The sequence below is a fragment of the Caenorhabditis remanei genome, chromosome X (genome assembly GCF_010183535.1).
Source record: "Caenorhabditis remanei strain PX506 chromosome X, whole genome shotgun sequence".
NCBI lineage: Eukaryota > Metazoa > Nematoda > Chromadorea > Rhabditida > Rhabditidae > Caenorhabditis > Caenorhabditis remanei.
In genome coordinates this window covers 17197792-17224424 of record NC_071333.1, presented here as the reverse complement: position 1 = coordinate 17224424, position 26633 = coordinate 17197792, and the positions used below count along the sequence as shown (strand labels likewise).

The 26633-nt window shown below is 37.3% G+C and overlaps 5 protein-coding genes across 5 annotated transcripts; all 5 read left to right on the top strand.

The window, feature by feature from the left end:
* Positions 1-6735: 6735 nt before the first annotated feature.
* On the top strand, positions 6736-10692 carry GCK72_025488 (uncharacterized protein; the record flags this gene model as incomplete). Its single annotated transcript, XM_053736359.1, has 11 exons — positions 6736-6954; positions 7603-7860; positions 7916-8009; positions 8290-8354; positions 8411-8509; positions 8849-8920; positions 8966-9067; positions 9681-9900; positions 9948-10135; positions 10184-10558; positions 10603-10692. 11 exons carry the CDS (start codon positions 6736-6738, stop codon positions 10690-10692), a joined length of 1782 nt encoding a protein of 593 aa, XP_053579925.1.
* A 917-nt stretch (positions 10693-11609) lies between these two features.
* Positions 11610-12759, top strand: GCK72_025487 (uncharacterized protein; the record flags this gene model as incomplete). The annotated part of the gene is made up of 7 exons (XM_053736358.1): positions 11610-11736; positions 11786-11888; positions 11934-12074; positions 12124-12204; positions 12253-12367; positions 12414-12596; positions 12646-12759. 7 exons carry the CDS (start codon positions 11610-11612, stop codon positions 12757-12759), a joined length of 864 nt encoding a protein of 287 aa, XP_053579924.1.
* A 1111-nt stretch (positions 12760-13870) lies between these two features.
* Positions 13871-15307, top strand: GCK72_025486 (uncharacterized protein; the record flags this gene model as incomplete). Its single annotated transcript, XM_003103541.2, has 7 exons — positions 13871-13997; positions 14049-14151; positions 14199-14339; positions 14399-14479; positions 14797-14911; positions 14962-15144; positions 15194-15307. 7 exons carry the CDS (start codon positions 13871-13873, stop codon positions 15305-15307), a joined length of 864 nt encoding a protein of 287 aa, XP_003103589.2.
* A 455-nt stretch (positions 15308-15762) lies between these two features.
* Positions 15763-17759, top strand: GCK72_025485 (uncharacterized protein; the record flags this gene model as incomplete). The annotated part of the gene is made up of 9 exons (XM_003103666.2): positions 15763-15810; positions 15865-15964; positions 16008-16099; positions 16261-16405; positions 16452-16551; positions 17201-17300; positions 17348-17410; positions 17459-17580; positions 17627-17759. 9 exons carry the CDS (start codon positions 15763-15765, stop codon positions 17757-17759), a joined length of 903 nt encoding a protein of 300 aa, XP_003103714.2.
* Positions 17760-19762: 2003 nt separating this feature from the next.
* Positions 19763-25817, top strand: GCK72_025484 (uncharacterized protein; the record flags this gene model as incomplete). Its single annotated transcript, XM_003103578.2, has 17 exons — positions 19763-19963; positions 21798-22019; positions 22069-22278; positions 22335-22610; positions 22662-22789; positions 23059-23192; positions 23249-23334; positions 23619-23762; positions 23810-23927; positions 23980-24083; positions 24134-24407; positions 24460-24547; positions 24592-24783; positions 24831-24937; positions 24997-25118; positions 25181-25261; positions 25623-25817. The coding sequence occupies 17 exons, from the start codon at positions 19763-19765 to the stop codon at positions 25815-25817; spliced, it is 2682 nt and encodes an 893-aa protein (XP_003103626.2).
* Between the last annotated feature and the right edge of the window lie 816 nt (positions 25818-26633).

The window sequence follows — 26633 nt, the reverse complement described above, 5'->3', positions numbered from 1 at the left end:
TTACCCCTGCTTTCCCCTCACCACTTGTCCCATTTTTCATGCCATAATGAGCTGGCCAGAGTCCATTACTCGAATGAAACTCACTTGTCCAGAAAAGGATGCAAAAAAGGAAAAAAGAAAGAAATCCGATTCTCAATTGGTGTCACTTTCCAAGTTTATCTCTACGTCTCCCGTCACCCTTCCGACAAAGCGCTACCACCAAAGAAATATGCTTTATTCGGACGTGTGTTTAATGAGATTCTTCTGTCTGTTTCATCTTTTTTCTCCTTAATTCTTGGTATATTTCCCGCTTGTGTTTTCTGCGGAGACATCGCGCAACTGTATTCTTCTCCCCATCTTCTTTTCTCATCACACAGTGATTTATTGTAGAGAGAGAGAGAGAGTGAAGAATAAAGATTTTTATGCTACACACATACGTAAACACTTAAAAAATCAAAGCTTTTTTATTATTCCGGCCCGCTCTCGTTATCATACTGTCGTCATGAGGCTATTACTTTTTTCAGTTTTAATCACCTACCCATTAATAGATCTAAGACTGTCCGATGATTGTTTTATAGGGTTCTTGGACGCAGAAACCTTGAAATCTTCTAAGGAACAAACATAGCAAACCGGTTTAACTACGTACACACGTTTGTGATTGAAATTTTGAAATTCTAGGAGTTCTAGGACAGTTCTAGACCATTAGGCACTTTAGGAGTTCATTTATCAAAAAAAATTGAACAAAATTTCAAAACATTGAAAAATTGAACAAATACAGTGAGATGAAAATTTATGTACTTTTAGAAATCATTTTTGAAAATAATCCAGTCAACTGGTTTTCTGATAGGCAATAATCTTCGGTCCAGCTGGTGATAACGTTGGATCATTTCCTTTCAGTAACAAACAATTCCTGCCGTTTAATTGATGAATCACGTTCCTTTCGCCTTTTTGATTTGAACGAAACCGTCAAACTTGTCAGTTTTTCGGTGACAGTTCGCTTTGACAATCACTCATCAACATGACAAGTCCACATTAGCAAAACAGGAAGTTTGACAAACTGACAATGACAAATGAATAACAATTAGTTGACAATGTCAAGTGATGAGTTCTGTTCAGTAGTAGATAATTCTCTTTTGGCAAAAATGTTCTTTTCTCGGTCTGAAAGATTTACAACAAACATCCATTTGACATTTTTTCTCAAATATCCTGCTCAGCGCTTCTAGCTCAAACTATATTTTAATTTTACTGTTGATAATAATTAAAATTTTGTGTTTTGCTTTCATAAGTGCGTTTTTACTTATCCGATAGGTAAGAATAGATCCAATAGGTGAGAATAGATCGAAAGTTGTTTGTCCGTAGAGGTCACATTGCATCCGATCAAGATATTCTAAACCGTGTCATAGTTTCATAGTTTGTGTATCTCTGTTTCATCTCTCTATTTTTCTCGGTTTTGCAAATTTTTCTTCATATCTCTTCCATCTAATTTAAATGTTCATTACTCAATTCTGAATATAACGATCTGATTATTACATCGGGCCCATTTTTCAGAGAAAAATTCATGTTACTCATACATATCTCTCGAGGATAGTCAGGTTGAATCTGTTTTCGAAAATAAGAATTCTTATCAATCGGAGCTCGGCACGAGACGATGATAATTTAATTATCACGAAAGAGTCAGAAGACTTTTATTCTGTTTAAAAACAGAATTAGTGAATCATAAATTTTCAAGCTTTTGAATTCTTGAATTCTAGGCCTTTTCATCCGCTATCTTTAATTTATTTGATGGAAGATGGATTTCGGGATTGGCTAGCTTTTGAAACAGTGGTTTTCAGTGGAACTTTGCCAATTTAGAATTAGAAACCAGCTCGCCAATTAATGAGAAATGCATTCGACTTGTTGTATATTTGCCACGGGCAGTGCCAAAATCAAAAACATGCTTGGTGCGGCCCGGCCCTACCCGCTTGGCCCGTTATGAAACATGCTGTGAAAAAATCAAGAGATGAATATGAATGATAATTTAAACAGTTTTACTCTAAATTTTTGATAAATGTTGAAAAATATTGTAAAAACTGAGTACTCACTGTTGAATCCTGGCCATCCAGGCCAGGCCGGCCCTATTTTTCACAAGTCTGGTTGTTAGGAACACAAACTCCGTCTCTTCTCGAGGGAATTTGTATGTATACTACTGTTATCTTGATATCAACCATCGAGTCAGGTTTGTAACCTCCCCTAGGTCATACAGTTCAAGAAAAGCGATTTTCGGAATTCAAAGTAAAATTAATCCACTTTTTTCTTCCTTCATAGATCATGTCATTCTGACTCTCACAAACATAGTTGACAATTCATTCTGACATGTACTTTTCGAAATCATTCTGTACTTTAGAGTCATAATCAACATCTCGTCTCTCTGTATCACATATATGTGGTCGGCAAAGGTTGGATCTCACAAGGAAACCTTAAGGAGTCGCAAGTTTGGAATCATTCCAAATTGCTACCAGGCATTAAGGAAAATCTTAATTAGGCAAATCCCAAATTTTTGTTTTGTGGTCGTGACTTGCTGCTGAGAAAAACTGTCTCAAAGTTTCACCGCTGTAGCAAGACCTGTAAAATCCGAGAACGGTTTCCAAAACCAGGAGTGAAGACGGTTTTTTTTTCAGAGACACAGAGACAAGTCACGAGCACAATACAAAAAATTGGGATATGCCTAATCAACTTGTATTTAATGCCTGGTAGCAATTTGGAACGATTCTAAACTTGTGACTCCTTGAGCTTCCCTTGTCAGGTTTCCTTGTCGACCTCATGTCAGTTTCAAGTTTTTTACACCGGATGTTTCTAAGTTCCCAATAGAAAAGAACGTTGTTGATGAAGATACTGTTTTTTTGAAAACCTTATCGAATCTAGTTTGATTCTGCTCACAACTTGACGAATCATAACATCACTTTTCACATGCGTAGCTCAGCTAGACAGGTCTCCTGAGGATAGTCATATCTGTCTCACTTTGATTAGAAGCTCCGCCTTCTGCTCTCGATGCTCCGCCTCCTCTCACAATCTCTGAGATCATGCAAAAAGCTCATTTAATATTCACACTCCTATGTAACATGATTGAATTGTTTGTTTTTCTTTTTCTGCTCTTTCCCAACAGCCTAAATATATTTTGTACCAAGAGGTGTTGCTCCTTCAATTCAAGAATTCACTATCCAATTCATGAGATTCGTTGTGTCCATTAGGTTTGCCTTGTGATACGTCAATTTCTTGACTCACGGAGCAAACCACATTCAAAAACCATCCTGTTTGTTGTTTTCAATTCGACGTGACACCTTCTTATTGGGAGGTCTTTTGTGATGCCTTCTGTGATGCGCCCTGTGAAGCGTGTAGGTTCTTCTGATTTTTCTAGAAGATAGAGTGAAGCGCGTGAAAATAGATCTTGGTCTCCCAGCTTGTTTCAAAATCATAAAAGGAAAGTTTTGGACTGTAGAGATTGCAAAGCTGCAGGAATACGGAATACATAACAGCTCTGAGTAACTATCCTTAAAAGGTCTGTGAAATGTGGATTCCTTAGTGAATTTCAAAAAAAAAAGTCATCATGACGTCATTGTAGGAAAATATGCCCAATAATTGACTTTTCACCCAAAAAATCAGAAAAATTTCAGTTTTTCGGAATCTTAAGAGACTTGACCTTAGAAAAATCGAAGCACTTTAAACTTATCCTCCCAACCCGAAAAACAATTTTTTCATCACGATTCTCCGAACAACCTTTCACCTACATAAATAACTTTGATAAAAAGAGATAGGACAACTCCACTGGAGTCCATCAACCCGTCTGGGACATTCGGTGGGTTGGTTTTGTAATCAACATTTGATACTCCAGACTCATCTTTAGTTTAATAAGAGTCACAAGCGGGGCCATCGCACCACATGATATCCGTCTTTCATGCTTTGCTCTGTTCAGGGCGACGTTTTGTTTCGGTTTCGGGATTGAGTGGAACGCTTCTTGCAAAAAGAGAAGAATTAAAATGTCAGAGGAAAGAATTTGAAATGCAAATAAACTGCTCTGGATTAGTCTAGTCCTTCCAATTTTTTATAACCGAAGAGTGACCGAAGAAATGTTTCCATTTTTAGTGGTGCCAGTGTTTTAATAAATTCCATCCACTGAATAAATTCCATCCACTTTGATCTCTTCCGTCAGAATTTCAATTATTTTCAATTCTTCTATATTTTCCATCAACCTTGTCTCCCGAATCGAATGAAACTTTCGATTCGACGCCTATGAACTAAACAACTGACCGATTGATAATGTTTTCTCTCCTTGTTTCCTAATGTTTGAGAATCTGATAGAAAAGATAAAGAAAATAGAGTGTCTTTCGCACTCAAGAGTCATGTTGTAACAGTCGGGTGGTGCCAACTGGCTAGTATGTCAGCTAAACTTTAAACTTGTGCTTTTTGTCGAATGTCGACGTTTTCATCAAACGCTCCATCTTCTCTATCAATCTCCGAACTCGCCCGCATTTCTGATCGACGCGTGCCCGCCTAATTTTCAATTATCTTGATGCTTGCGAGCCGAGTAAACGCATGCAAAATTCTCATTATTTCGTCTGTTTTTCCTTTTATTTCATTATTCAAGTGTGCGCAAAATAGGGCAAAAAGGAAAAAAGAGAAGGGAAATTGGGAAAATAAAAGAATTGAAATAAGGCGAGCCTGGTGGTAATATGATTACTTCTCACTGTTGATATTTTGCAAAGTTTTCCTTTATTTTTTTTTCATTTAATAGATTTTAATAAGGCTCTCAACTCTTCAACTCTTCTTTTTTTCCTTTCACATTTTCCCCAGGAATTTCACGTTTTTCTTTCCAACATATGTTTCGACGAAGCCTTTTTATTGTTCATGATGCATTGCATTTTCAATAAAACTGAGCTTTAGAAAAATATTAAATAAATGAATTAAATTCTAAAAATTATTTTTTCTGCCACCATTGAAGGGTCTCCGCCAAATGAAATGCGCCTGCTCCTCGGTTTTACCGATAATAAAACAATTGAAAAACGCATGAAAAACGTAGACAGTTCGATGATAACAGTACCTTCTATTATTATTGATTGATAATTTTACGTGTGTTCCCATTTTTATACTATCGAATATTCCATTCTTTCGCATTCATTCACATTATAATCGTTGTCATTGAACATTGCCATTTTTGCTCTCGACGTCAGAAAGAATGAATGAAAACAAGAGATGTTTTTTATTCAATGTTTCATTTTTTTTCTCTTTTTTCCACTTCCTACCTTTTTTCCAATAGCAAACACTGTAGGAAAATGGCGCATCGGACACTACCAGCGGCGGGAGGCAAAAAACTGAATTCGTATGAGAAAAAACTGACAGAGAGAAGAAGAGATTCTGTATTTTCACCTTCCTCTCCATAGTTTTTGTCGTTCGTCTCTGTCTTTCTTTACGCAACAGACACTGTCATCAACCCAGCCATCGTTAGCACGTAAAGAGGTCTGTGTTTCTCGCTTTTGTTTCATACAGTTCGTCTTCATCTCCCTTTTTTTCTCTCGTCGTTTTATTTTCCTTTTACGTGTGTTTCTCCTGATTGATATATGTTTATCGGAGGTAGTGAGAAAGTTTCGGAGTGAAGAGAAGAAAAAAAAATGATGGAAAACAATTCTTTCGGTTTCTTCTTCAATATCTATCGTTTATCTTTTCATCTCTCTGTTTCTTTTCTCTCACTCTTTTCATCTTTCTAATAGTACGAGCTCTCATTGAGTTTGTGTTTTGATTTGTGATATTCATGGATTCAATTGGCTATATTTTAAATTACCTGAATAATTGATAAAATAATCTGAATATTTACTTTACACACTTTTATAATTACTTCATAATTCCCAGTACTTCTATATTTTTGCCATATCTGAAAAACAAGCTCCGCCCCTTGCCTAAAAACAATAGAGCACTAACCCAGACATCATCCGCTTATAAAAAATGGCACAAAGTACTTTTCCGATCGTTTTTTTAAACATAATTACTGATAACCTCGTTCGACTCTTTGTCTGCATTTACTACGTGACAATAACACATCAATTTGCCATTTTTCCTGTACACTTTGGTTTTTTGGTCTAGTTTTCTGGTCAGAGCTGTGAGCGCTGTTTTTCGAATAGCAGAAACTTTCCGATCCATATCTCAATCGTCGATCGTGTTTGTTTTTTTTTGTTTTGTGAAAAAAATTCAGAACAACATAAAAAGGCAATACATGAAAATGAAAACTGACGTGCGACCATTTTTAATCTTTTTTAATGTTGTGATGATGCCCGTTGAAAAAAAATGAAAAAAGGATAATCTGCTCGAAACTGTAGAAAAAATGAAATTTGGTCCGGCATTTTTTGCCGTGAATTTTTTTCTGTCTTCTGTACAGCTTTGCACTATTATCCTCTTCTAGGCTCCGCCTACTTGATCTCACATGCATGATCCAAAATCGTATTTATAATATACTTGATCTATACCATTGGTCTTTCCGTTTTAAGTTTTATCCTACTATACTCATATTTCAGGTAAATTCATTTCAATCTTTGGACGCACTACAGGACAAATAATTCAAAAAACGAAAGAAAAACGTCCAAGTCGTGTGACCCCTCCTCCCATAGCCATCGTCATCATCGTCTCCTCCTTCGTTTCTTCTCCTTCGGCCCCTTCACTTCAACTACATGAGTAGCTATGAAGGGCAGCATAAGTTATAATTATAGTGGTCATAAACTGACCACTCGGACCATGAGGTACTCTCGTCCACTGTTAGCCTTGGCTACAGTAATTCTTCTATTCCAATTGCCGTCATCTGATGCCAGCACTGCTTGCTCGTTCAATGGAAATGGTAACTGCTCCGTGAATACGGAGACCGATGAGGTTATGGACCTTCTCAACGATGGCCAGAATCAGACCATCAATTGGAAAATCCGGCCACAAAACATTGGATTTATGTACTACTTGAGAGTGAGTTTTTTTTTCAAATTTTCGTTATTTATCATGGTTTGCTAGAAAACTACCTAACTTCAATTTTGGTTCCCTTTTTTCTCGTTCCGCCTTTTTCGAAACCAGTTTGAGTAGTTTTCCTTTATCAATTTGTATTTCCTATCATATTACCACATGGGGGTAGAATACATGTCAGTTGAACTGCCAAAAGGTTTTGATGAGTTCGGTTTATTTCCTTTTTCCGCGCCACATTGAGCACAACAACTTGGCGTTTCGCAACTAATTTCCTATTTTGAACTTGGCTTCAACTTTTGGCCTGCAATGAGTCCTGGTAATGAGCTTTTGCGCAGTGTGACCAATTCAACTTAGGCAGCATGCTCTTTGAACTTAAGTGAAGTTATAAAAAGGAAACATGGAAAGGGGGATCGCAACTTTTGTCCATGCATGAATTTTTAGGATACGAGAATTCATAAAACTATGAGAATTCATTAACCCAACGCTCATTCTGCCTTGTGAAACATCTACGGTTTATGATTAATGTCAATTCGGATTATAGCATCATACCGTGCAATTTTTGATCTACTATTCTTGCGCCACAAACACCAAACACAGACGGTTGCCTCCAACTCATTAAAAGGCTCGTAAAAGTGATGATTATCTGTTTTACAGACCTCGGACGATGGCGATGATCTTGGCGTTAGAGGAATCGTCAAATGGAAGGTTCAACTAAAAAATTGGTCAACGAACGACACAGCTGTGGAAGGGTTCTTGGTCTCGATTATGGATCATGACTCGAATGAAACTGTTACAAGTTATGAGTTGACAATATCTGAACCGTTTGAGCAATTCGCCGCATACAATGATGTTTTGGAAATGCGTCTTGAGTTGGATGACATTCTCAGCTTTGACAAGAGATATGACGCAAAGGTTGGTTCCTTATGAACCACGTGATTCTATTAACTCTTTTTATATTATTTTCTAGATCAACATCCTCCCAATCGGAAAACAAGCGGCAGCTTCATCGTTTCTCTCGATAATGGGAAAATTGGAAGGAGAGAAGTGCTCCGCAATGACCGGTTCGTACTTTGATCCACTAAAACCAACAAAAAATTGAAATTGATAGATTAGGAGAGAGAATATTTTCATCTACGCTCTATTTTTTCAATTGTCGCTTCGCTTGCAATTCAATTTTACGACCCTTACTGGGCATCGCACCTCCAACGATTGCTTGTTTTGATTCTAAAGAGAAAAATAGTGAGATCGCAATCCGAACCATCATAAATCGTCAATTTTGCGTCGGGCGTAGTCGGAGGGGAGGCACTGGAAACATTAATCTTTTTTTTAACTGTATTTCAGGTTTGGCCGAGAGATGGGCACCGCACGTCATAGTCGACGTTTTTGAGACAACATCTGAAGTTGAGGTACTGTAATGGGGTAGAAGGCAGACAAATGATTAAAAACATCAAGAATTTTTCAGCTGACCTGGCAACCTGCTCCATCATTCCTTTGCATCAAAACTTATGAGGTGGTTCTTCAAAACCGAGATGGTTTCATTTTGAACACTACGGAAATTGAAGTGAGTCACTTAAATTTTATCAATTAATCAAGTTGATTGAATTGTCAGTCGTAAATCTTACAAAATAAGAAAAATGAGATCAGTAACACTACACCCATTTGTGATCATCACGAGTTTTGATAAGAATAAGCAGAAGACATGACGATAGGCGACAATAGAACATTTTTGCAAGCGAAATCTCATAACGGATTGAGAAATCAGAAACAAAAAGGGCAAAAAAGAAAGAAGACAGAAGACGAAGAACTCGTTCGATTGTGGACAGTAGTATACAGTCATAAATTATTATTGAGCGATAATAATGAATTAAGTCACAGAACACAACCAACGTCTGGTTTTCAGGTCATCCCTGGTCAGAAGATCGCAAATGCAACATTCCAAGGGATTGAGAAAGATCAAATGGTTCAAGTCAAGGTATAACGCCGTTTTGAAATTGTTCATGATGTTTGGCTTTTTTAGGTTCGCGGCAAAAATGCACTCGATGGCGGTTGTGCTTGTGTCAATTGCAATTGTATAACTGATAAGACAAAGTTTTTCTTGATACCAAACGTCACTAAAGAGGTAGGCCATTTGATGAAAAAGAGTGTGGGAAGAATTTTATATACTCGAGTACAGAGGCAAAGGCTTTCTGTTATATTGCTTACACGGGAAGTCTTTGGAGACGCTGCTTTTGAACGATCTATAAATTTGATTATAGGTATTGTCGCAACAAAAAGGTTTCGACATTTTTTATTTCAATAATATTTTCCACTCCGGGGAGACCATTTCTGCCATCAAAACCGGCTAAATGTCTCTGTGAGTCGAGTTATGAACTTTTAAACTTTTTAGTTAAGCGTTTCACATGGAGTTTTATATTGGCCGCAAATACGCCACCGTGCGGTTGTGTTCCCCAGCGGTTCACCTGTGCTCGTACATTAGAAAAGAGATAACATCATTGCGTATACTATTTGCCGATTCGGAATTCCATGTGAGAAAGATTAACCATATGAAACGTTTGAAAGCTCATAACTTGGCTCGCAAACATTTAGCCGATTTTGATGGCAGAAATGGATTCTCCGGAGTCGAAAGTACCCATAACCAAATTTATAGATAGTTTGAAAGGCTCTTCTCCAAAGACATCCCCTGTTAAATCATTTAATCAATTACAAATGTCAATTATGAGCTAACATTTCAGAATCCTCCTGTAACAACACCGAAACCTGTTGTTCATCATGAACCATACAGCTTCACCGGCTTCTACATTCTACTGATCGTATTCGGGACTGCCGCTTTCTTTATTGCATTAATCTGTTTATGCGTTTGTTGCGTCAAACGTCACAAGAGAATCTTCAAGCAGAAAATTGCATTCAGTGCTCTCAAAACATCGCAACACAACAAAAAAGTCACAGATAAAAGTAAGTGAAAAGTTGCATAACACTATTGCATAGAACACTTTTAACAGAACAATACAAAATCATGGTTGTCTGTCCGGAGATCACTGGTAAGGATTACGAGTACATGATGAAGATTGCGGACGGGTTGAGAAAGTCGAGTAACACAGTGGTGTGCGATAAATGGGGGGAAAGTGCGAATGATGTGGAGGAAAACATGCTCCATTATGTATACAAACAGACTGGAATCGCTGAAAAGGTAACATTATCCTAAAGTTAATGATTTCTATCAAAAATTCCATCTCAGATTATTGTATTCCACTCCTCTTCATACATGACTCGTGTTGGAGTCTACGAAATTATTGAAAACTACTTCCCAAGCACCGATCCGCGTCTTGTCCATATCGCCCTGTCACCAAGTGCCCAACGAAAAGTCCCATGTGGAGTTGAATACGTGATGCCACGTGACCAGAAACATTTCGAAGAAGCATTCGACATCTTTATCGAGCATGTAATCGAAATCTCACCGGAAACCGAGGTTGTACCGGATGCTGCACCAGTTCATCGGGATAGCTGCGAAAGTATCGTGGAGGAGCAGCAGAACAACTCAAAGACGCATAGTACAGATTCTGGAGTGTCTTCGATGTCAAGCAATAGTTCGGATTCTGAAGGAGCCATTGATGTAAGTAATTGTTTTTGATCAAAGTTAAATCCCTGTGCTTTCAGGCAAACCAAAGTGATACGGAGTTGCCGATGAAGGACGCAATAAACGTCGAGTCCCATCCTCTGCTCCCCCGACCGATTGCAGTTTCATAACACTTTTGAGCCGGTTTCAAGCTCCCTCCCTCCTTTAATCTGTACAATTGTTGTTTTACCTCTGATCTTCGCACATTTTTTCATCTCTCTTCTTCACCCGATCTCTGTCAAATCAAGCATTATACGAGATATGTACATAGACGCTCATTTCGTTCCCAATTTCCCGATCTCTGTACATTTTTGCGTTGAAAATTTCTTAAATGATGTATTCTCGATCTGATACTTGTTTTTTCCATCCTCAAGTTGAAGTTCCCACTGGTGGGGGTTCTGTACAAAAGATGTATTGTTTCTTTTTTCTGTCCCTGGTTGTCACGGGTCACTATCTTCCGAATTGTATGGCACAGTGATAAATATATTGAGTTCGTCTACTTCTATTGCACATGTTATGCCTGTTCGATGCACCAGACACTGGAAATTGAAATATTTAATGACACTTACTATTTAATTCTATCTAATCTTTCGATAATGTGATCTTTTGTGAAAAAAAATGGAAAAAATCACCCGACCTTCCTCTTATCTGTCCATTTTTTGTTCTTTTTTCTTTTTTCTATGACGAATCAAAGTTAGCGGTAAAATGTTTCTAGGAAAGGGTCAGACCAAGTTCAGTAGGTTTCTTTAGTGCCCATAATTATTAATTTCTGGGGTCGATGTTTGTCCTCCTTGCACACCCTCTCTTTATCCATTCATCGGAACCAAAGCAACATATGTTGTACCCTTTTTGTCTGTTGCACGTAGCAATAGAGCGCAACTGCTTCGTTTGACCCATTGATCTCTTCTGCCCTTTCTTTTTTTTATATTTCTTTACACTTTTCACCGGCAACCATGGATCTTCTTCATTTTGCAAAACTGAGGTTTCGATTTTACTTTTGACAGAATTTAGTTCCTTTTTAATAAAAAAACGGAATAGTTTTTAAGAAATGGCGCAGAAATTCGTCCCACGTTCAGCCGACAGATGCGAAAAATCAGTGACAAAATTTATATCGATGTTGGGATCGGTTGAGAAGCTGCTCATCGTCTCGGGAGCTGGGATTTCGACAGAATCTGGTAAGTGTTTTCTTTTATTATTGTCATACGTAAAATGAACTGTTTTCAGGAATACAGGACTATCGATCGAAAGATGTCGGGTTGTACACCACCACAACACACAAACCAATCTACTACCAAGACTTCATGAAGTCAAAAAGTTGCAGACAAAGGTGAGAATTCGGTTCGAAATACTTTTTATCAGAATTTGATCCCAGATATTGGTCACATAGCTTCCTCAAATGGCCGAGACTATATCACGCCGCCCCCAACATCAATCACCACTTGCTAGCCGAGTGGGAGACCTCTGACCGTTTTCTCTGGCTTATTACTCAAAATGTTGATGGACTTCATGTCAAGTAAGTGCTCTATAACATTTTGATATAAAACAATACTTTTCCGTTTCAGAGCCGGCTCAAAAAAGGTAACCGAACTACATGGAAACGCTCGTTATGTGAAATGCACCGACTGTGACTACACCGAATCTAGGTTTGTTTAAATTTTTGAGAAAGCTATCAAATTTTAACTCCTGTTTAGGCAAACATTCCAAGAAAAGCTAGACAGAGTCAACCCGGGATTCGCCGACCAGTTTGTGATTCCTGGCTACATTCCGACTGATGGGAATATCCATTTACCCTTGGAAACTGAAAAAGTAAGAATTTCCATCATGTTTATATATTAAAAGTAAAAATTTTCAGAATTTCAACATCCCTGGGTGTCCATGTTGCGGAGGCATAATGTTAACAGCAGTCACGTTGTTCGGTGATAAGATTCCAAACTATAAATTGGAACATAGTCAGCAAAAAGTGAAAGAATGCGACGGAATCCTGACTCTCGGCACGTCACTTGAAGTGTACTCCGGATACCAATATGTACTACAGGTGGGCGGTGAAATCCTGAAAGTTCGGTTTCCAATGTTTGGAATTTCAGGCAAACCAACAAAAGAAACCAATTTTCATCGTGAATATTGGATCAACCCGTGCTGATGGGATAGCTACGATGAAATTGGACTATAAAATATCGGATGTTCTCAGGGAAATGTGAAGCGACCTGTGTGGATGATATAAAAACCTAATTAATAATTAAATTCGACCTTTTGTTTTGATTTGATACTGGTAGATGCGTTTTTTTCAGGAAATAAGTTGTTTTATAGGTATTAATGATCACAGTTTATCTTTGGATCATAGAAATGGATTCGAAAAATAAATATCTGTTTTTCCACCTCTTTTTCATTCTTTTTTTCTCAGTTTTCTGAGTTCCGTTTCTGCAAAAAAATTCCAGAAATCATCAAATCAAACGACATTTTTTCCGAGTAATCCATTCACTTTTTCTTCTTGTTATCTATTCTATCGATAAAGTGATTTTTCGTGAAAAGTCACCCGACCTGACTCTTATCTCTCCACATTTCGATTAGTTTTTTGCAATCGTCGGTCAAATTAGTGTCACCAATTGCGTTTCTCTCCCAACATTTTGAACCCATTATTTTACAACTGATTTATTGAAAAAATGAAGTATGGTAAGTATTAAAAAAAAAATCGGTTATATCTTAGTTTTGCGTACCACCGGGAACTTAACGTACCATGAAAAAGGAATAAGACAAATCTAGGGTGTCTTTCTGCAGAGAATTTGAGTTTCTGTATATAGACCATTTGTTGGAATGTTTGGGGTATAAAATGGCATCTTTGGTAACCATCAATGGGATATGACAAAAGTGCGCGTAAAAAGTCAAAAGTCGTTTTTTCATTGTTCGCCAAATTTCTATCTATCTCACTTTATAAGAACAAGAAAAAAAGTGAATCGGTATCTTCTTTTAGGAATACTTTTTCTGTTTCAAGGAAGTTAGTTCATTTGTTTCAAAACTTTACACACTTTCCATTGTTCTTTTCTTTTCTCTACACTGAGAAATATCTGTCATTTTCTCAGCGTTTCTCGTCTCAAGCACATAGCCGTAGAGCGTACTAACAACGGATTGAGTCGTGTTTCATATCTTCGGTCATTTCCGTCCCACCCTCTTTACACTTTTCACTGATAGCCATTAGACGCCTGATCTTTCAAAAGACTGGCATCGTATAGTTTTCGGATTTTTATCATTCAGAGAACACAATTTCTCTCGATTTTCGTGTTTTTTCCCCTATGAATAACCGTTTTTTCAGGAATGTCCCAGAAATTCGTACCAGAAGCAGCGGAAATCTGCGAGAAGTCACTCAAGAAATTCGTGTCACTGGTAGGATCCGTTGATAAGCTGCTGGTCATTACTGGCGCCGGAATTTCCACTGAATCCGGTAATTTTTTGTGGTTCTGATACGCAATGGTCTAGGTAGTTTTAGTTCCAGGCATACCCGACTATCGATCAAAAGATGTTGGGTTGTATGCAAGAATCTCACATAAGCCAATCTATCACCAGGATTACATGAGGTCAAATCGCTGCAGGCAGAGGTAAAATATATAAATTACTGATAGGAGAAAACCGGTATATGTTTTAGATACTGGTCTCGCAACTTTCTTGCTTGGCCTCGCTTTGGTCAAGCTGCTCCAAACATTAACCACTACTCACTAGCCAAATGGGAAGCTTCGGAACGTTTCCTCTGGCTTATCACACAGAATGTTGATGGTCTTCATCATAAGTGAGTTCCTTGGTTTCATGAAAATAATTCATACCTAATTTACATAATTTTTATTACAGAGCTGGCTCAAAGATGGTCACAGAGCTACATGGAAATGCGTTAGGAGTCCAGTGCACGAATTGTGACTACAAGGAGTCTAGGTATGAGCAGTTTTTTTGCAAAGCATTTCTTATCCGGTCAAATATATTTATTAGTCTGAGTTATTTTACAAAATTAAAATTGGACAAAACTTTGTAGCCATCTATAGTCTCCAACCCGTGATTTTTTGAACCTAAACTAATTGATGAAGTTTGATCACTACACCCTCCCAATTTCTACGACTTTTGTTCACTTAGTCAATGATGGAAGATAGGAATGGCATTCACTTGAGTAGACAAATCACAGAACACAGCCGCCTACCAGGAAAAAACTTGAAAGGGGACTGAACAATCCGAGAGATAAAGAAATACATTTTCAGACAAGACTACCAAGAGAAGCTGGACAAGGCCAACCCAGGATTCAAGGATACTCATGTGGCTCCTGGAGAAATCGCACCAGATGGAGATATCATTTTACCGCTGGGAACTGAGAAAGTGGGTTTTTTTACGCATGGCATACAGACGGTAATAAGATATTTATTCAGGGATTCAAAATTCCAGAGTGTCCGTGTTGCGGTGGTCTTATGAAGACTTCAGTCACATTCTTTGGGGACAATGTTCCAATTGACAAAGTCAACTTCTGCTACGAAAAAGTTGCGGAGTGTGATGGAATATTGAGTCTCGGCTCATCTCTTGCAGTACTGTCTGGTTTCCGATTCATCCATCATGTTAGTTACCTTCATTGTCGGAGTCAATATAATATCTTGCTATTTTCAGGCAAACTTGCAAAAGAAGCCAGTCTTCATTGTGAATATCGGACCAACTCGTGCAGATCATATGGCAACGATGAAATTGGACTATAAAATTTCTGATGTTCTTAAAGAGATGTGAGACAATATGTGTATGGGATAAACTTTATGCATAACTTTATTTTATGCACTGATAATTGCGTAGTATTGGGTTTATTAGACTTCACACAATTTTTCTTTCATATCTTGATAAATTGGTTACATTTTGAGAAGACACTAACTATGACTACACATGAGTTTTGAAATTCTGTGATTAAACAGGTACAATCGCAACAAAACACAGTTTGCATGACACATAAGTGTTCAGTTTCTGAAAAAGTCAAATTGTTGACTCACAAAGTCAAGAAAAAAGAAAAAAAGATGACGTTCACACCTTGAAAGCACAACGACCATTGAAATATTCCGTATTTCTGTATTGTCTCCTTCCAAATGGCAGAAAGTCCAGTCAGAGAAAGGGAGGAAAAGTGATAAGCGGGCGGGAATGATAGGGAAAATCAAACACACACGCAGCCGGACAAGCGTTTATCATTTTTGCACATGGAGCCTGGTACCAAAAATATTACTATCATTTCACTATTGTATTTGGTAAGCACTACTGTTTTACTTATTAGAAATAAAGTAGAATTACATGTTTTTCAGCTTATCACATTTTCCTGTTCAGTTTCCGGGTATGCATTGTATAGTGAGGTGGAAGCAGAAAACTTTTTAAATTTAGCAGCGGCAGCTTATGCAGATTCTAGTGAGTTACTAAAAAAACGTTTTTGTAATTTCAGTTTTTTGAGGTAATGTGACCGCTCGTCAGTCATGTATAGATATTTCATTTCCTACCGACGAATTCCATGTGTTAATGGTTATGTCAACGCCGTGCGATAAGGTGAGTCAACTTCGGTCGTCACTTTCTATGCCTTTCTTGGAACAGTGACTTTAAAACCCGGATATTGATATTGGTGTTAGATTAATTTCAGTAAAATGATGAAACATTAAAATTGAGTTGAAATTACATTGAAAATATCTCATTTTCAAAGTTTTTTTCAGCGCGGAAACCAGTGCCAAGCCTTTGTTGCAATATCTGATCTCACAAATCAAGTAATCATTTCGTTTCGTGGTACTAACAGTGGTGGTCAGTTGTTATCGGAATTTGGTGACGGGTTAGAAGATTATGTTCCATATACAGAAGTTGGTGAGTGCGTTTTATGGCTATATAGTTTCTATTTTGATAGAAACAGATGGATCGAATAACACAGTGAGAGTGGGACATGTGAATGTATACTTTTTGGATGCAATGAATCAAATGTGGGAAGATATGGTGGAACCGAGTATTAGGAAGTGAGTTTTTGGTCCAAATTTTTGATTGATGGAATATATATTTCGAAGAAGCGTATAACATTGATTTACACATTAAAGCTGGTTTCTAGACGCTCTCTGATCAAAAACTTTACACAATCTGACAGTGGAGACGCAGCTTTCAAGTGGACTATAAATTTGGTTATAGGTACTTTTGACTCCGAAGAGTTCATTTCTGCTATCGAAACCGGCTATCTCTCCAAGCTGAGTTATGAGCTCTCAAACGTTTATATGGTTAAGCATTTTCACATGGAATTCCAAATCGTACAAATACGCCACTGCGCGGTTCCATATGTGTTCCCCAGCGGATGTGGAATTCCATGTGAAAAAATTTAACCATTCAAAAAGTTTAGATAGCTCATAACTCGGCTCGTAGAGATATTTTGATAGCAGAAATGGACTCCACATAGTCGAAAGTACCTTTGCTCGAGTTTATAGACCGTTTGAATGTCGCGTCCAAAGACTTCTCTTGTGATCTTCATGCTTGTAACTTTTCCCCGGGGTCGTTTAGCAAAAATATATTACAGATATGAAATGAGTGGATTTGTGTTATAGTGGTAAATATTTATTTTGACCTGTAACTCCACAGGATCCTTCCCTAGTCAGTCATTACCGCATCAAGTATATTTAGCCGCCAAAACTACACATATCTGCTAACTGGACACTCACTTGGTGGAGCGATGGCTACTTTGACAGCGTTCCGGATATCATTCAGGCAGTTTTCTAATAAGGTAAGTTATTTTCAATTGAAAACTGATAAATTTCACTGAATATTCAGATCAAAGTACACACATTCGGAGAACCACGAGTAGGAGATATTGTATTTGCTAGTTATTTTACGGTAAATTTTACCGTTTCAAATTTAAAACTTTTCAAATGTTCTTTGCAGGACATGGTGCCGTATGCTTTCCGAGTCGTCCATCACTCTGATCCTATACCACATCTTCCTCCATTGAACGTGGATAATGAAACATCTCCTGGAATGCCGTATCACCATCCAAGAGAAGTTTGGTATGTTTTCACGCTCTCCAATTCTGAAAATTAATTTCTGTTTCAGGTACAATGACGATTTCTCAAGTTATGTACTGTGCAGTGATGTGAATGGAGAAGATTGGTCTTGCAGTGACAAATTACGGTTTTGGAACTACGGTAGTAAGGTGAGGTTTGCATTTTTCAATACTAATTCTTAATGTCCATCTGCACCAATAAAAACTATGAATTTCTAATAGCTAATGCATCTTTAAATTATGTTAATACAGCTTCCCCTTCCTTTCAAATTACAAAAAAGGATCTTTTCCATTTCTAATTTTTTTAGGGTGCCTACCGCCATACCCATTATTTCAATCACTTTGTTTCCGAGTACGGCTCTCTCGGCTGCACTTCCACGTCACAACATCAAACATTTTCATTTTCAATTTTCATGTCAATCTTTGCCATTATTTTCTGTTATGTATAGATAGCTTTATTGAATTTCGGTATGTATTTGGAGAAAAAAAAAACAAATTTGACTTTACGTTTTGTGTAACAGTAATTTATTGTGAAGATGCTTACGAATTGGTATCAAACAATACACAAACAAACAACAAACGCTATTTCTATCCGATGAAACAACAAAAACAGAAGACGAAAAGATGAAACAAAAAGAAAAGAAAAGAGAAACTCGATTAGTCAACGGGACCAACGTGCTATCTAGCACGTGGTGTAGTACTCAAATGCTAGTGGAGGACAAATGAAAAATAGTTGGAAAAGAAAGTGCGAAACGAAACCATGAAACAAAATGAAATGAGGGGAGGAAAACAGAGAGAAACATTGAAAAAGAGAAGAAGAAGCAGAAAAAACTCTGAGGACCAGACAAAAGGCGAGCAGACAAAGTGATATATACTTTTCCTTTTTTTTCGATGAGTGCATCCATCTCCCCCGTGATCTATGTATCATTTGACCCCCACACTTCTGACACCACCAGTTTTTTGTTGTGACCCAATGACTCATTTTTGATTTTTGACGTTTTATGGGTGGGATGAAGCTTTGAGCTCTCAGGTTTTAGTGATTGAGGTGACACGTTTTGAAATTCGCAGTATTTATGTTTTGTCAAACGTTTTATGTAAGAACTGACCCTTTTCAGAGCAATTATTTGAGCGAATAACATAAAATTAGTTGTAAAGAATACCTTATCCAAACCTATGCGCTGCGTCTCCTCACCGTGCACAGTCTCTCCCCCTTTTCCCATGTATTAACATAGTGGATGGCGGAACCCGTGAAATGTCGGCTGCTAGCCGACGGGTGTCCTTATAACTGCCGTCGTTTTTTCCCGTATTCGGGGGCCTTCCTGGCTGGTCTGTGAGAGACGGTCAGGTGAAGGCGATGCATAAGTGGGCCTGTGAGCCTAGGCATCGAAATGGAGGACTTTGCAAGAAAAGAAAAAGCCGCAAGGCAAAATTACTTTTATTTTATTTTAAGAGACTTAACAACATCAGATCTATCAGATATTGTGCAAAAAATATTTCTGAAAAACAACATTTCACAGCGGGTTGTTCAAGAAATATAATTTAGTCTCCAGAAATTTTCCCTTAAATAACCCTTACCAAAAATTTCGAACTACACCTGACTGTACCTAAAATATAACCGCTCTCCAATGAGCCATGAGCCCGTCAACCGATTGCTAATCCTCTTTTTCTTCCTGCCCTGCTTTAATCACACCGGCACCTTCATCTCAAACAATGAAATGAATGAAAAAATTTTTTTTGATTTTTTTCGCTGAAATGTCATTTGGTAGACTGGGATAAAGTTTTGGGATCCCAGGTTATAGTGATTGAGGCGACACGTTTTTCAATTCTCAGTGTTTATGTTTTGCTAAACGTTATTTGTGAGAACTAAAAGTTCATGATCAAGATTTCTATCCAGAAATACCTTTTCTTATTTATTTTTTGAAGTTAGAAATCTAACTTCTCATCAAAACCGTGATTTCAAGTGGTGACCGTGTTGACTTTGTCACTTATCCCAAACTTTCAAGGTGAGAAAAAAAATCAAATGACCCATGTGAAGGTTCCCATGAACAAAAAATAAATCAAATAACTGATCTATATGATGCTTCCAAATCCTCTTCCTCAAACCGACTTCTTTTCGCCCTCTTTCCTCCGCTCGGGACGAAAAGGGTTTCTTTGCTCTCCGCTCTAACCTAACCTTCCAATTTTTCATGTCCATGTGTCAATGTGCCAGGAAGGCGGAGCTTGGCGAGCCACCACCCTCGTATTCCTTGATTTCTTCCAACAAGAACGCACCCTACGACGTCAGGATTCGGCTAGCCGGCAGCAAGATTTTTGATCTACCTGCTTTTGTCTTACGGGTGACTGTACTACTGAAGAATGTGATGGCGGTTACAAAGACAACGACAAGAGTGAGTTGAATATTTTTTTCAACATTTTTTTTCCTTCGTAGTTATCAATTTTTCAAATTCGCAACATCGAGTTCAACACCTTTTTCTTTTTTTTGTTGGTTTTGATTTTAAACTCTTATCAGGCAAATGCAACGGAAAAATTGTCTGTGATAATACTAGTCTCAGCGATTAATATATTCTTGGACGTGTTTAAGCAAAAAACTTTGACCAATAAAACTCCGTCATGTCTTTTCAATTTCACAGAAAACTCTATTTTTATAACTTTATAGGATAATCAAGAGCGGCTGCCATATAGAGTTAACTGTAAACAAGAAATAGGAAAATGCTGAAAAATCAACAAAATTTGTGCAAACGTATCCTACATATTTCTGCATTAGTGTTCTTTGAGAAGGATTAAAGCACTTAAACGTTAACACTACAACTCGATAAGATAGCGGAGAAGAAGAAGACAGTAAACTTCGTACTTGGAGGAGAAGTCGAACTATTTTATTTCGTTCTGTCAATTCGAAACAATTTTTCCGCTTTACCCCTAAATTTTTGGTTTAGTTTGACAGGAATTATTGAATTTGCTAGATTCAAAGTGAAAAATGACACGAGCTGTCGAAATCAGTGGATCGAAAGTGTCAAACTGACTCGTTATCAAATTATTATCGGTTTGGTCATTTTGCTGTTCCTCCAATCAGTTCTCATTTCTAATTTTCCCTGCTCCTCCTCACCAAATTGACTATTTTGACTAAACGACCTGTTCACTTGATAACAATCACATCAACACACCGGAAACGAGTCGTATTGGTTGGCGTGATGAGCAAATTCGTATGTTTTAGAAACACTGATTTTGTTGACCAATCAGTTTAGTGCACCAATCGCAGTTCATCCATCTAAATCTCCACAGGATATCTCAGATTTGAACTTTCATTTATTTTTTGCCTCCTGTTCTCCTGTTCTCAGTAGAACTAAAAATCTAAGGAAAGAAAGAAGACTCAGAAAAAAAAACAGGTAGATCATATGTTCCGTCACATTTCACAACAGTTGTCAGGTCCCTCAGCGACCAGGTGTCTCATTTCTTTGTGTTGCCTAGCTTTTTTTCATTCGGTTCCTCTTGATCTCATGGTCCGATTCTCTCTTCACCAAATAGCAATAGGGGGAGAAAAAAGAAAAAAGAAATGAGAAGATAGAAATAGGTATATTAGAAAGAAACAACGGCTCAACCATCAAAATTTAGTGTTTTTATTATTCTGTTGGTTTTGATTGCTCGTTTATTGTTTCTTGTTTCCATATATTGTTGTATTTATTGCTTCTCTTTTCCGATGGTTATAAATTGACAAAAGTTATTGTTACCGTTTTTCCGAACAACGACACTTCTGTTTTCTACCTAAACGAGTTTTCCGTATTTCGTTTTCTGCTTCAAAATTCAAAATGAGCAGAGTGAGTATCTTTTCGATATTTAGGATATCAAATCCACGTAACAGACACCAACTACTACTACTTTTTTACTTTCTTCCTTCCCGTGCTTCTATCTTCTTTTTTCTTCTTTTCCTGAAAAATTCTCCAGAAACAGAAACAACTAATAAACAGAAAAACTGATACGTTTCTTCTTTTCTTTCTTCTGGAAAATTGTTAGATGTCCACTGTAGTCTTTTTGCGGGAGAGTGAGAAAGATAAGGGGTTTTTCATTCTATACGTCAGTTTAATTCGCATAAATAAAAATTTTGTTTAGAAATTTGACACTTGACACCTTCCACTAACTCTTATCTGCAAATTGAAAATTATGAGTGCTTTGGTACAAACTCCACCGGAATATTGATTTCGTCAAAAGTCAAATAATCATTTTCAGATGATACTGGGGCCCTCACTAGGACATCTTGGAGGTATGGTGGGCAGTAGACCGTGGATATCAATTTTCATATCTTTGCTTATCGGGATTCTTTCCTTCACCTTAATATTTTTGAACCCGCCAAAGAAAAACTTTGGATTCGAGAATGGGTACACCACTTCCGATGCCCCATCAATAATGGAAATGCGGGCTCAAAGAGATTTCTTCACCGATGGAAAAGAGGTTAGTGATTTGTTTGAAAAACCGAGAATTTCACAAAAAGAAATTTCAGGGAAACCCATGGTATCAAGCATTATTCGTCGAGCCACGAAATAAAGAAGCGAGTATGCATACTGGAAAAGAATATAATGAAATGAAACGATTCTACAAAACTATTAAAAACGCTACTATTCGATATGACGAAGAATTAGGAAGAGATATTACTTATTACGATTTATGTGGTTCTACCTGTGAACTAAACGAGCTGCTTTTCACGACTGTGGTAAGTTTCTATCTTTTTTTTTCATTTCCAGATACAAATCCTAATTCTCATTTCAGGGAATGTCATTCTTCGGCTTGTCTTACCCAGTCACCTCCATCTTCTCTTACCAATCAAACATTGGTAAACACTTCTACGAAGTAGAAGTTAACAAAGACGAAGACTTGTTGAGTGCCAAGAAAGCGTTGCTGGTGTTCATGGCATTTTATCAGACTAGAGAAGTAAAATCTGATCTGACATTATATGAAGAAGTTGTGCAGTACGCTGTGGATGAGCATAATGCTAATTTGAATAATTCAGTTATTTTTACGCTTCATGGAGAAAGAGGGATGGCGGTGAGCTTTAAATTAATATAGAACTCAATTTTTGTGAATTCATTATTCCAGATAGCTGTGCAACAAGGAATGCAGCACGGTTTCAAATATCTTGGAGCAGGAGTTTTTCTTTCAACTCTTGTTCTATTCGGAGTCCTGTTATTCTTCAGTCGCATTTTCAGCCAATTCACATTCTGCAGGTATAATAATAGTTCAATACAGACTTGCAAAATATCGGCCCGAACTCAGAAAATGTGCACAATTTTTTCAGAAACATTTTCGAATTTTTTTGAAACTTTTACCAAATTAGTCAAAAATCCTACGCACCCTTGAGTTTTATCGATATGTAAAAACATAGTCGAAAATTTGATTTTTTGTACAAAAAACCGAATAAACGGTGAAATATTTTTAAATCGACCCGGCCCCGCCCGTTGCAAATCTGATTTAATACGGTTCCCTATATTTTTAGAATTGTTCTCCTCTGGATTACTGCAATGATAGTACCAATTCTATCATTCCTGACATCATTTGCAATCTACAACTTCCTTGGTTATTCCATTACTCCACTCACAATTTTTACCCCATTCCTGGCCTTGATTCATGGTTAGTTCCCCCGTCCTTTTCTACCCTCGGAACCCTTACAACGATTTATCACGCAGGTTATTACACTGTCATTATGCTCACGCACACCTGGCTTAGCGATTCGGAGCTGCGCAGGGATTCGAGGGACGAGCACCTTTTGGAAGTAGGTTTGGAAAAAAATCAAGCCGTAAAACTGTATTATAACGCCATGCCGTTATACTTCTCAACTGTCTGCCAGAGAATTTTCTAGGTTTCAGAAACTCATAAAAATTATCTGGAAAAACTATTCTCGACGCTCTATTCGTTAATCTAGAAGTTATTAATGCATCTATTCCGAATTAAGAAAAAACACCAGGCTAATCATATGTGTAAATTTTAATCATAGAGAGGGTACCGTTATAATACAGTTTTTTTTAACGGTAACCAGTAACCATTTCTATGTTCCAGGTCTTTGCTACCTGCATGCCATCATTAGTGGTAACCGCTAGTCCTGCAATTGCATTCATCGTTTGCTCTGTCCATCCAATCGCAAACTATGCTTCGGTTTCATTCTTGATTGGTCTTATCATGGCTTTCACTATTGTTTTTGCGGTAAGCGCTTATTACAGTCTACTGTAACACTATCAAAAATTGTTTAGATATTTTTCTTCTCCCCCGCAGTGCTGATTATCTGTCCAGCACAAGACTTTACTCCACTGCCAACTAACAGTAAGCAAGTGGTGAAGCCTACACTGAAAAAAGTGGAGAGTATGAGAGGTATATCAGTATAATATTGGAATTCTAGTCTGATTTGTACAATCTGTTTCAGATTGTTACTGCGAGCACGTCGACAAATGCAAATATGTCAAATTTGTCACTATTCTTGGAGTCGTGGCATTATTAGTTGTTCCAGTTTACATTGGAAGTATCACGGTAAGATTTAATTGTAGAGACAGAGCTGAACAAATCAAAAAACGTTACAGGTAGAAGGAAACCTCGACTACAGACAACTACTGAAACCAGAATCCCCCAAGAACTATGGAGTGCATTTAATGAGTGATGTAGTTTGGCCAACATGGTTCTCAATCATGTTTTTTGTTAACAAACCACCAAATTTCTCTAACCCAAAAGAATATGGAAGGTTTAAGAGCATGATGGCTGAAATCGAGGCGATTGATCACAAGCTTCCACAAAGTACAGACATGGTTTGGATTAATGACTTCTGCAGACATACCAACGCACATCCGAATGATGATGGTTAGTTTTTATTTTAGAAAAAAGGAAAAAAAAAGTTGTTTGATCATTTCAGCGCTTAACATGACTCGATTCAAAAGTTTCATCGAAGATGCTATATACAAATCGTGGAGAGATGGTGTAAAATTTAAATTTCATAATGAGTAAGCAACACAACAAATACATTATTACTATTTCTATTTTCCAGCACCGAACCTGAAATCACAAGCATGTTGCACATTGTTACCTTTGAAGGAACAAAATCCCTTGCCGATAAAGGCCGACTTTTTGAAAAATGCAGAGCTGTGACCAACAAGTATCCTGAATTCAAAACTACACCCTTCGACACTGAAATTGGATTTGCTGATATAATTCGACAAGCCCCATGGGTAATTGTAATGTGAGTTTATTTTCTGTAACATAAATTTGTTAAAATAAAGATTTCAGAATTCCACTCTGTGCATTTGGTGCAATGTTCGTCGTTAGTGCCATTATCATCGGAAACCTTTCGGTGGCAATTCTCAATTTCCTTGCTGTATGCTTATTGTATGCATGTAAGTGCATTATATAAAAAATACCCGTAAACCAATACTGAATAATTTTTTCATTCCAGCCACTGTCGGAGCGGTGGGGCTATTCGGAGTCTCCATCAACCCCTTCAATGTTGCTTTCTACTTAGTCGCTGCTGCTTTGTCACCAAGCTTCACGACTCACTTTTGCTATTATTACCAACAGGTGATTCACGTTCTGGAAGCGTGTGATTTATTGTATGTCGGTCTTCTGAACTTGATTTTCAGGCGATGCGCATTAACTCGAGTGCTGAAAAGAGAGAACGAATGAACGAGATGTTACGCAAGTGTTTCTTCCCATGTATTTCGGTAAGATAGTCAAAATGGGATGTGAAAATCAGACGGACCCCTTTATTTTAGTATTTTCTGACTAAAGTACATCTGGTTACAAATTTCTCTCTAATATATTTCCGGCTACACGTATAGCAACAAACATCATTTCTAAACATAACTTTCAAATTCATATGTAGACGGGAAGTGAAAATCAGGAAATGGCAAGATGAACTTACAATTGCTATCATCTGCAATGATCAACTTTTTCTTTAAAAAGCAGATGTTTAATTCTATGAGAATTCTTTTAATGGTTGCAAAATTTAAGGTTTCATGATGAAAAGATCAGAAAATCAAATTATGTTATTAAAAGTGAATATGTTAAAAAATTATTTTCCAGAGTGTCATCTGCTCCATGGCAGTATTCCTACCAGCTCTCATCTGCCATATCAGTATCTTCGAAACAGTTGCCTTCGCGAACACTGCATTCTGCACTATAGGAGTACTTCTTGCATTTTTTATTCAAGTCTTCCTTAACATGATCCCTGATATGTTGACGGGTACCCACTGGCTCTGGTCCCCAACTTCAAAATAATTGGCTTTATTTCATTTAGGTGGTTTTCTATTCCATTGTGTAAACATTTTAATTTTTGGTAAGCTAGAAATACGTTTCTTGGCAAATTTTATGATCATTCCTGTGCTGTCACTCCTTGACAGACACTTTTTATCAAACCTACGGTTTTCAGAATTTTATTTTTCTTCAGGCTTTACCAAACGTATTCCATTTTGCTAAATCTTTGTTGTTGGGAATATTTTTCAAAATTTTGCATTTTTATTTGTTTCAATTGATTCCAGTTATTCTTATTTATTAATAAAATACGCATCAAAGTTTTTCTTGTATTCTTAGTAAATAGGAACCTGAATGTCACAAACTCAAGTTTAATTTAGATGACATGTTCCTTTGTTCCTAAACTATCGCCCTAGAAAACTCCCAAAATTTCTTGGACAGACTCAACCAGATCTTCGATTTACATCACGGTGGTTTATTTGGATGATTAGTGATCTTTTCACGTTCTTTCAGGCGTACGGTTGCATGTGTTTTAAACTAATAAATTGTATCCAATGCTTTGAAAAAAAGCGATTTTCGCCTTTGATATTTTGAACCAATCATATCATCAAATCACTTGATGACACGTGCGATGCAATGTCTCACATATTGTTTCACATAACGACTTCAGAGAACAAACAATGTTCGAATAGTCAGAATAAAAAAACTTTGTTTGATTCGGGTCCAGAAATGATGAAAGATGAAATCATGAATAATAGTCAATGTTCGTTGAATCGATAATCTAATATAATACATGGATTTAGTTGAGTTCTGACAGTTTCTGGAAAGTCTTATAGTGAGTAA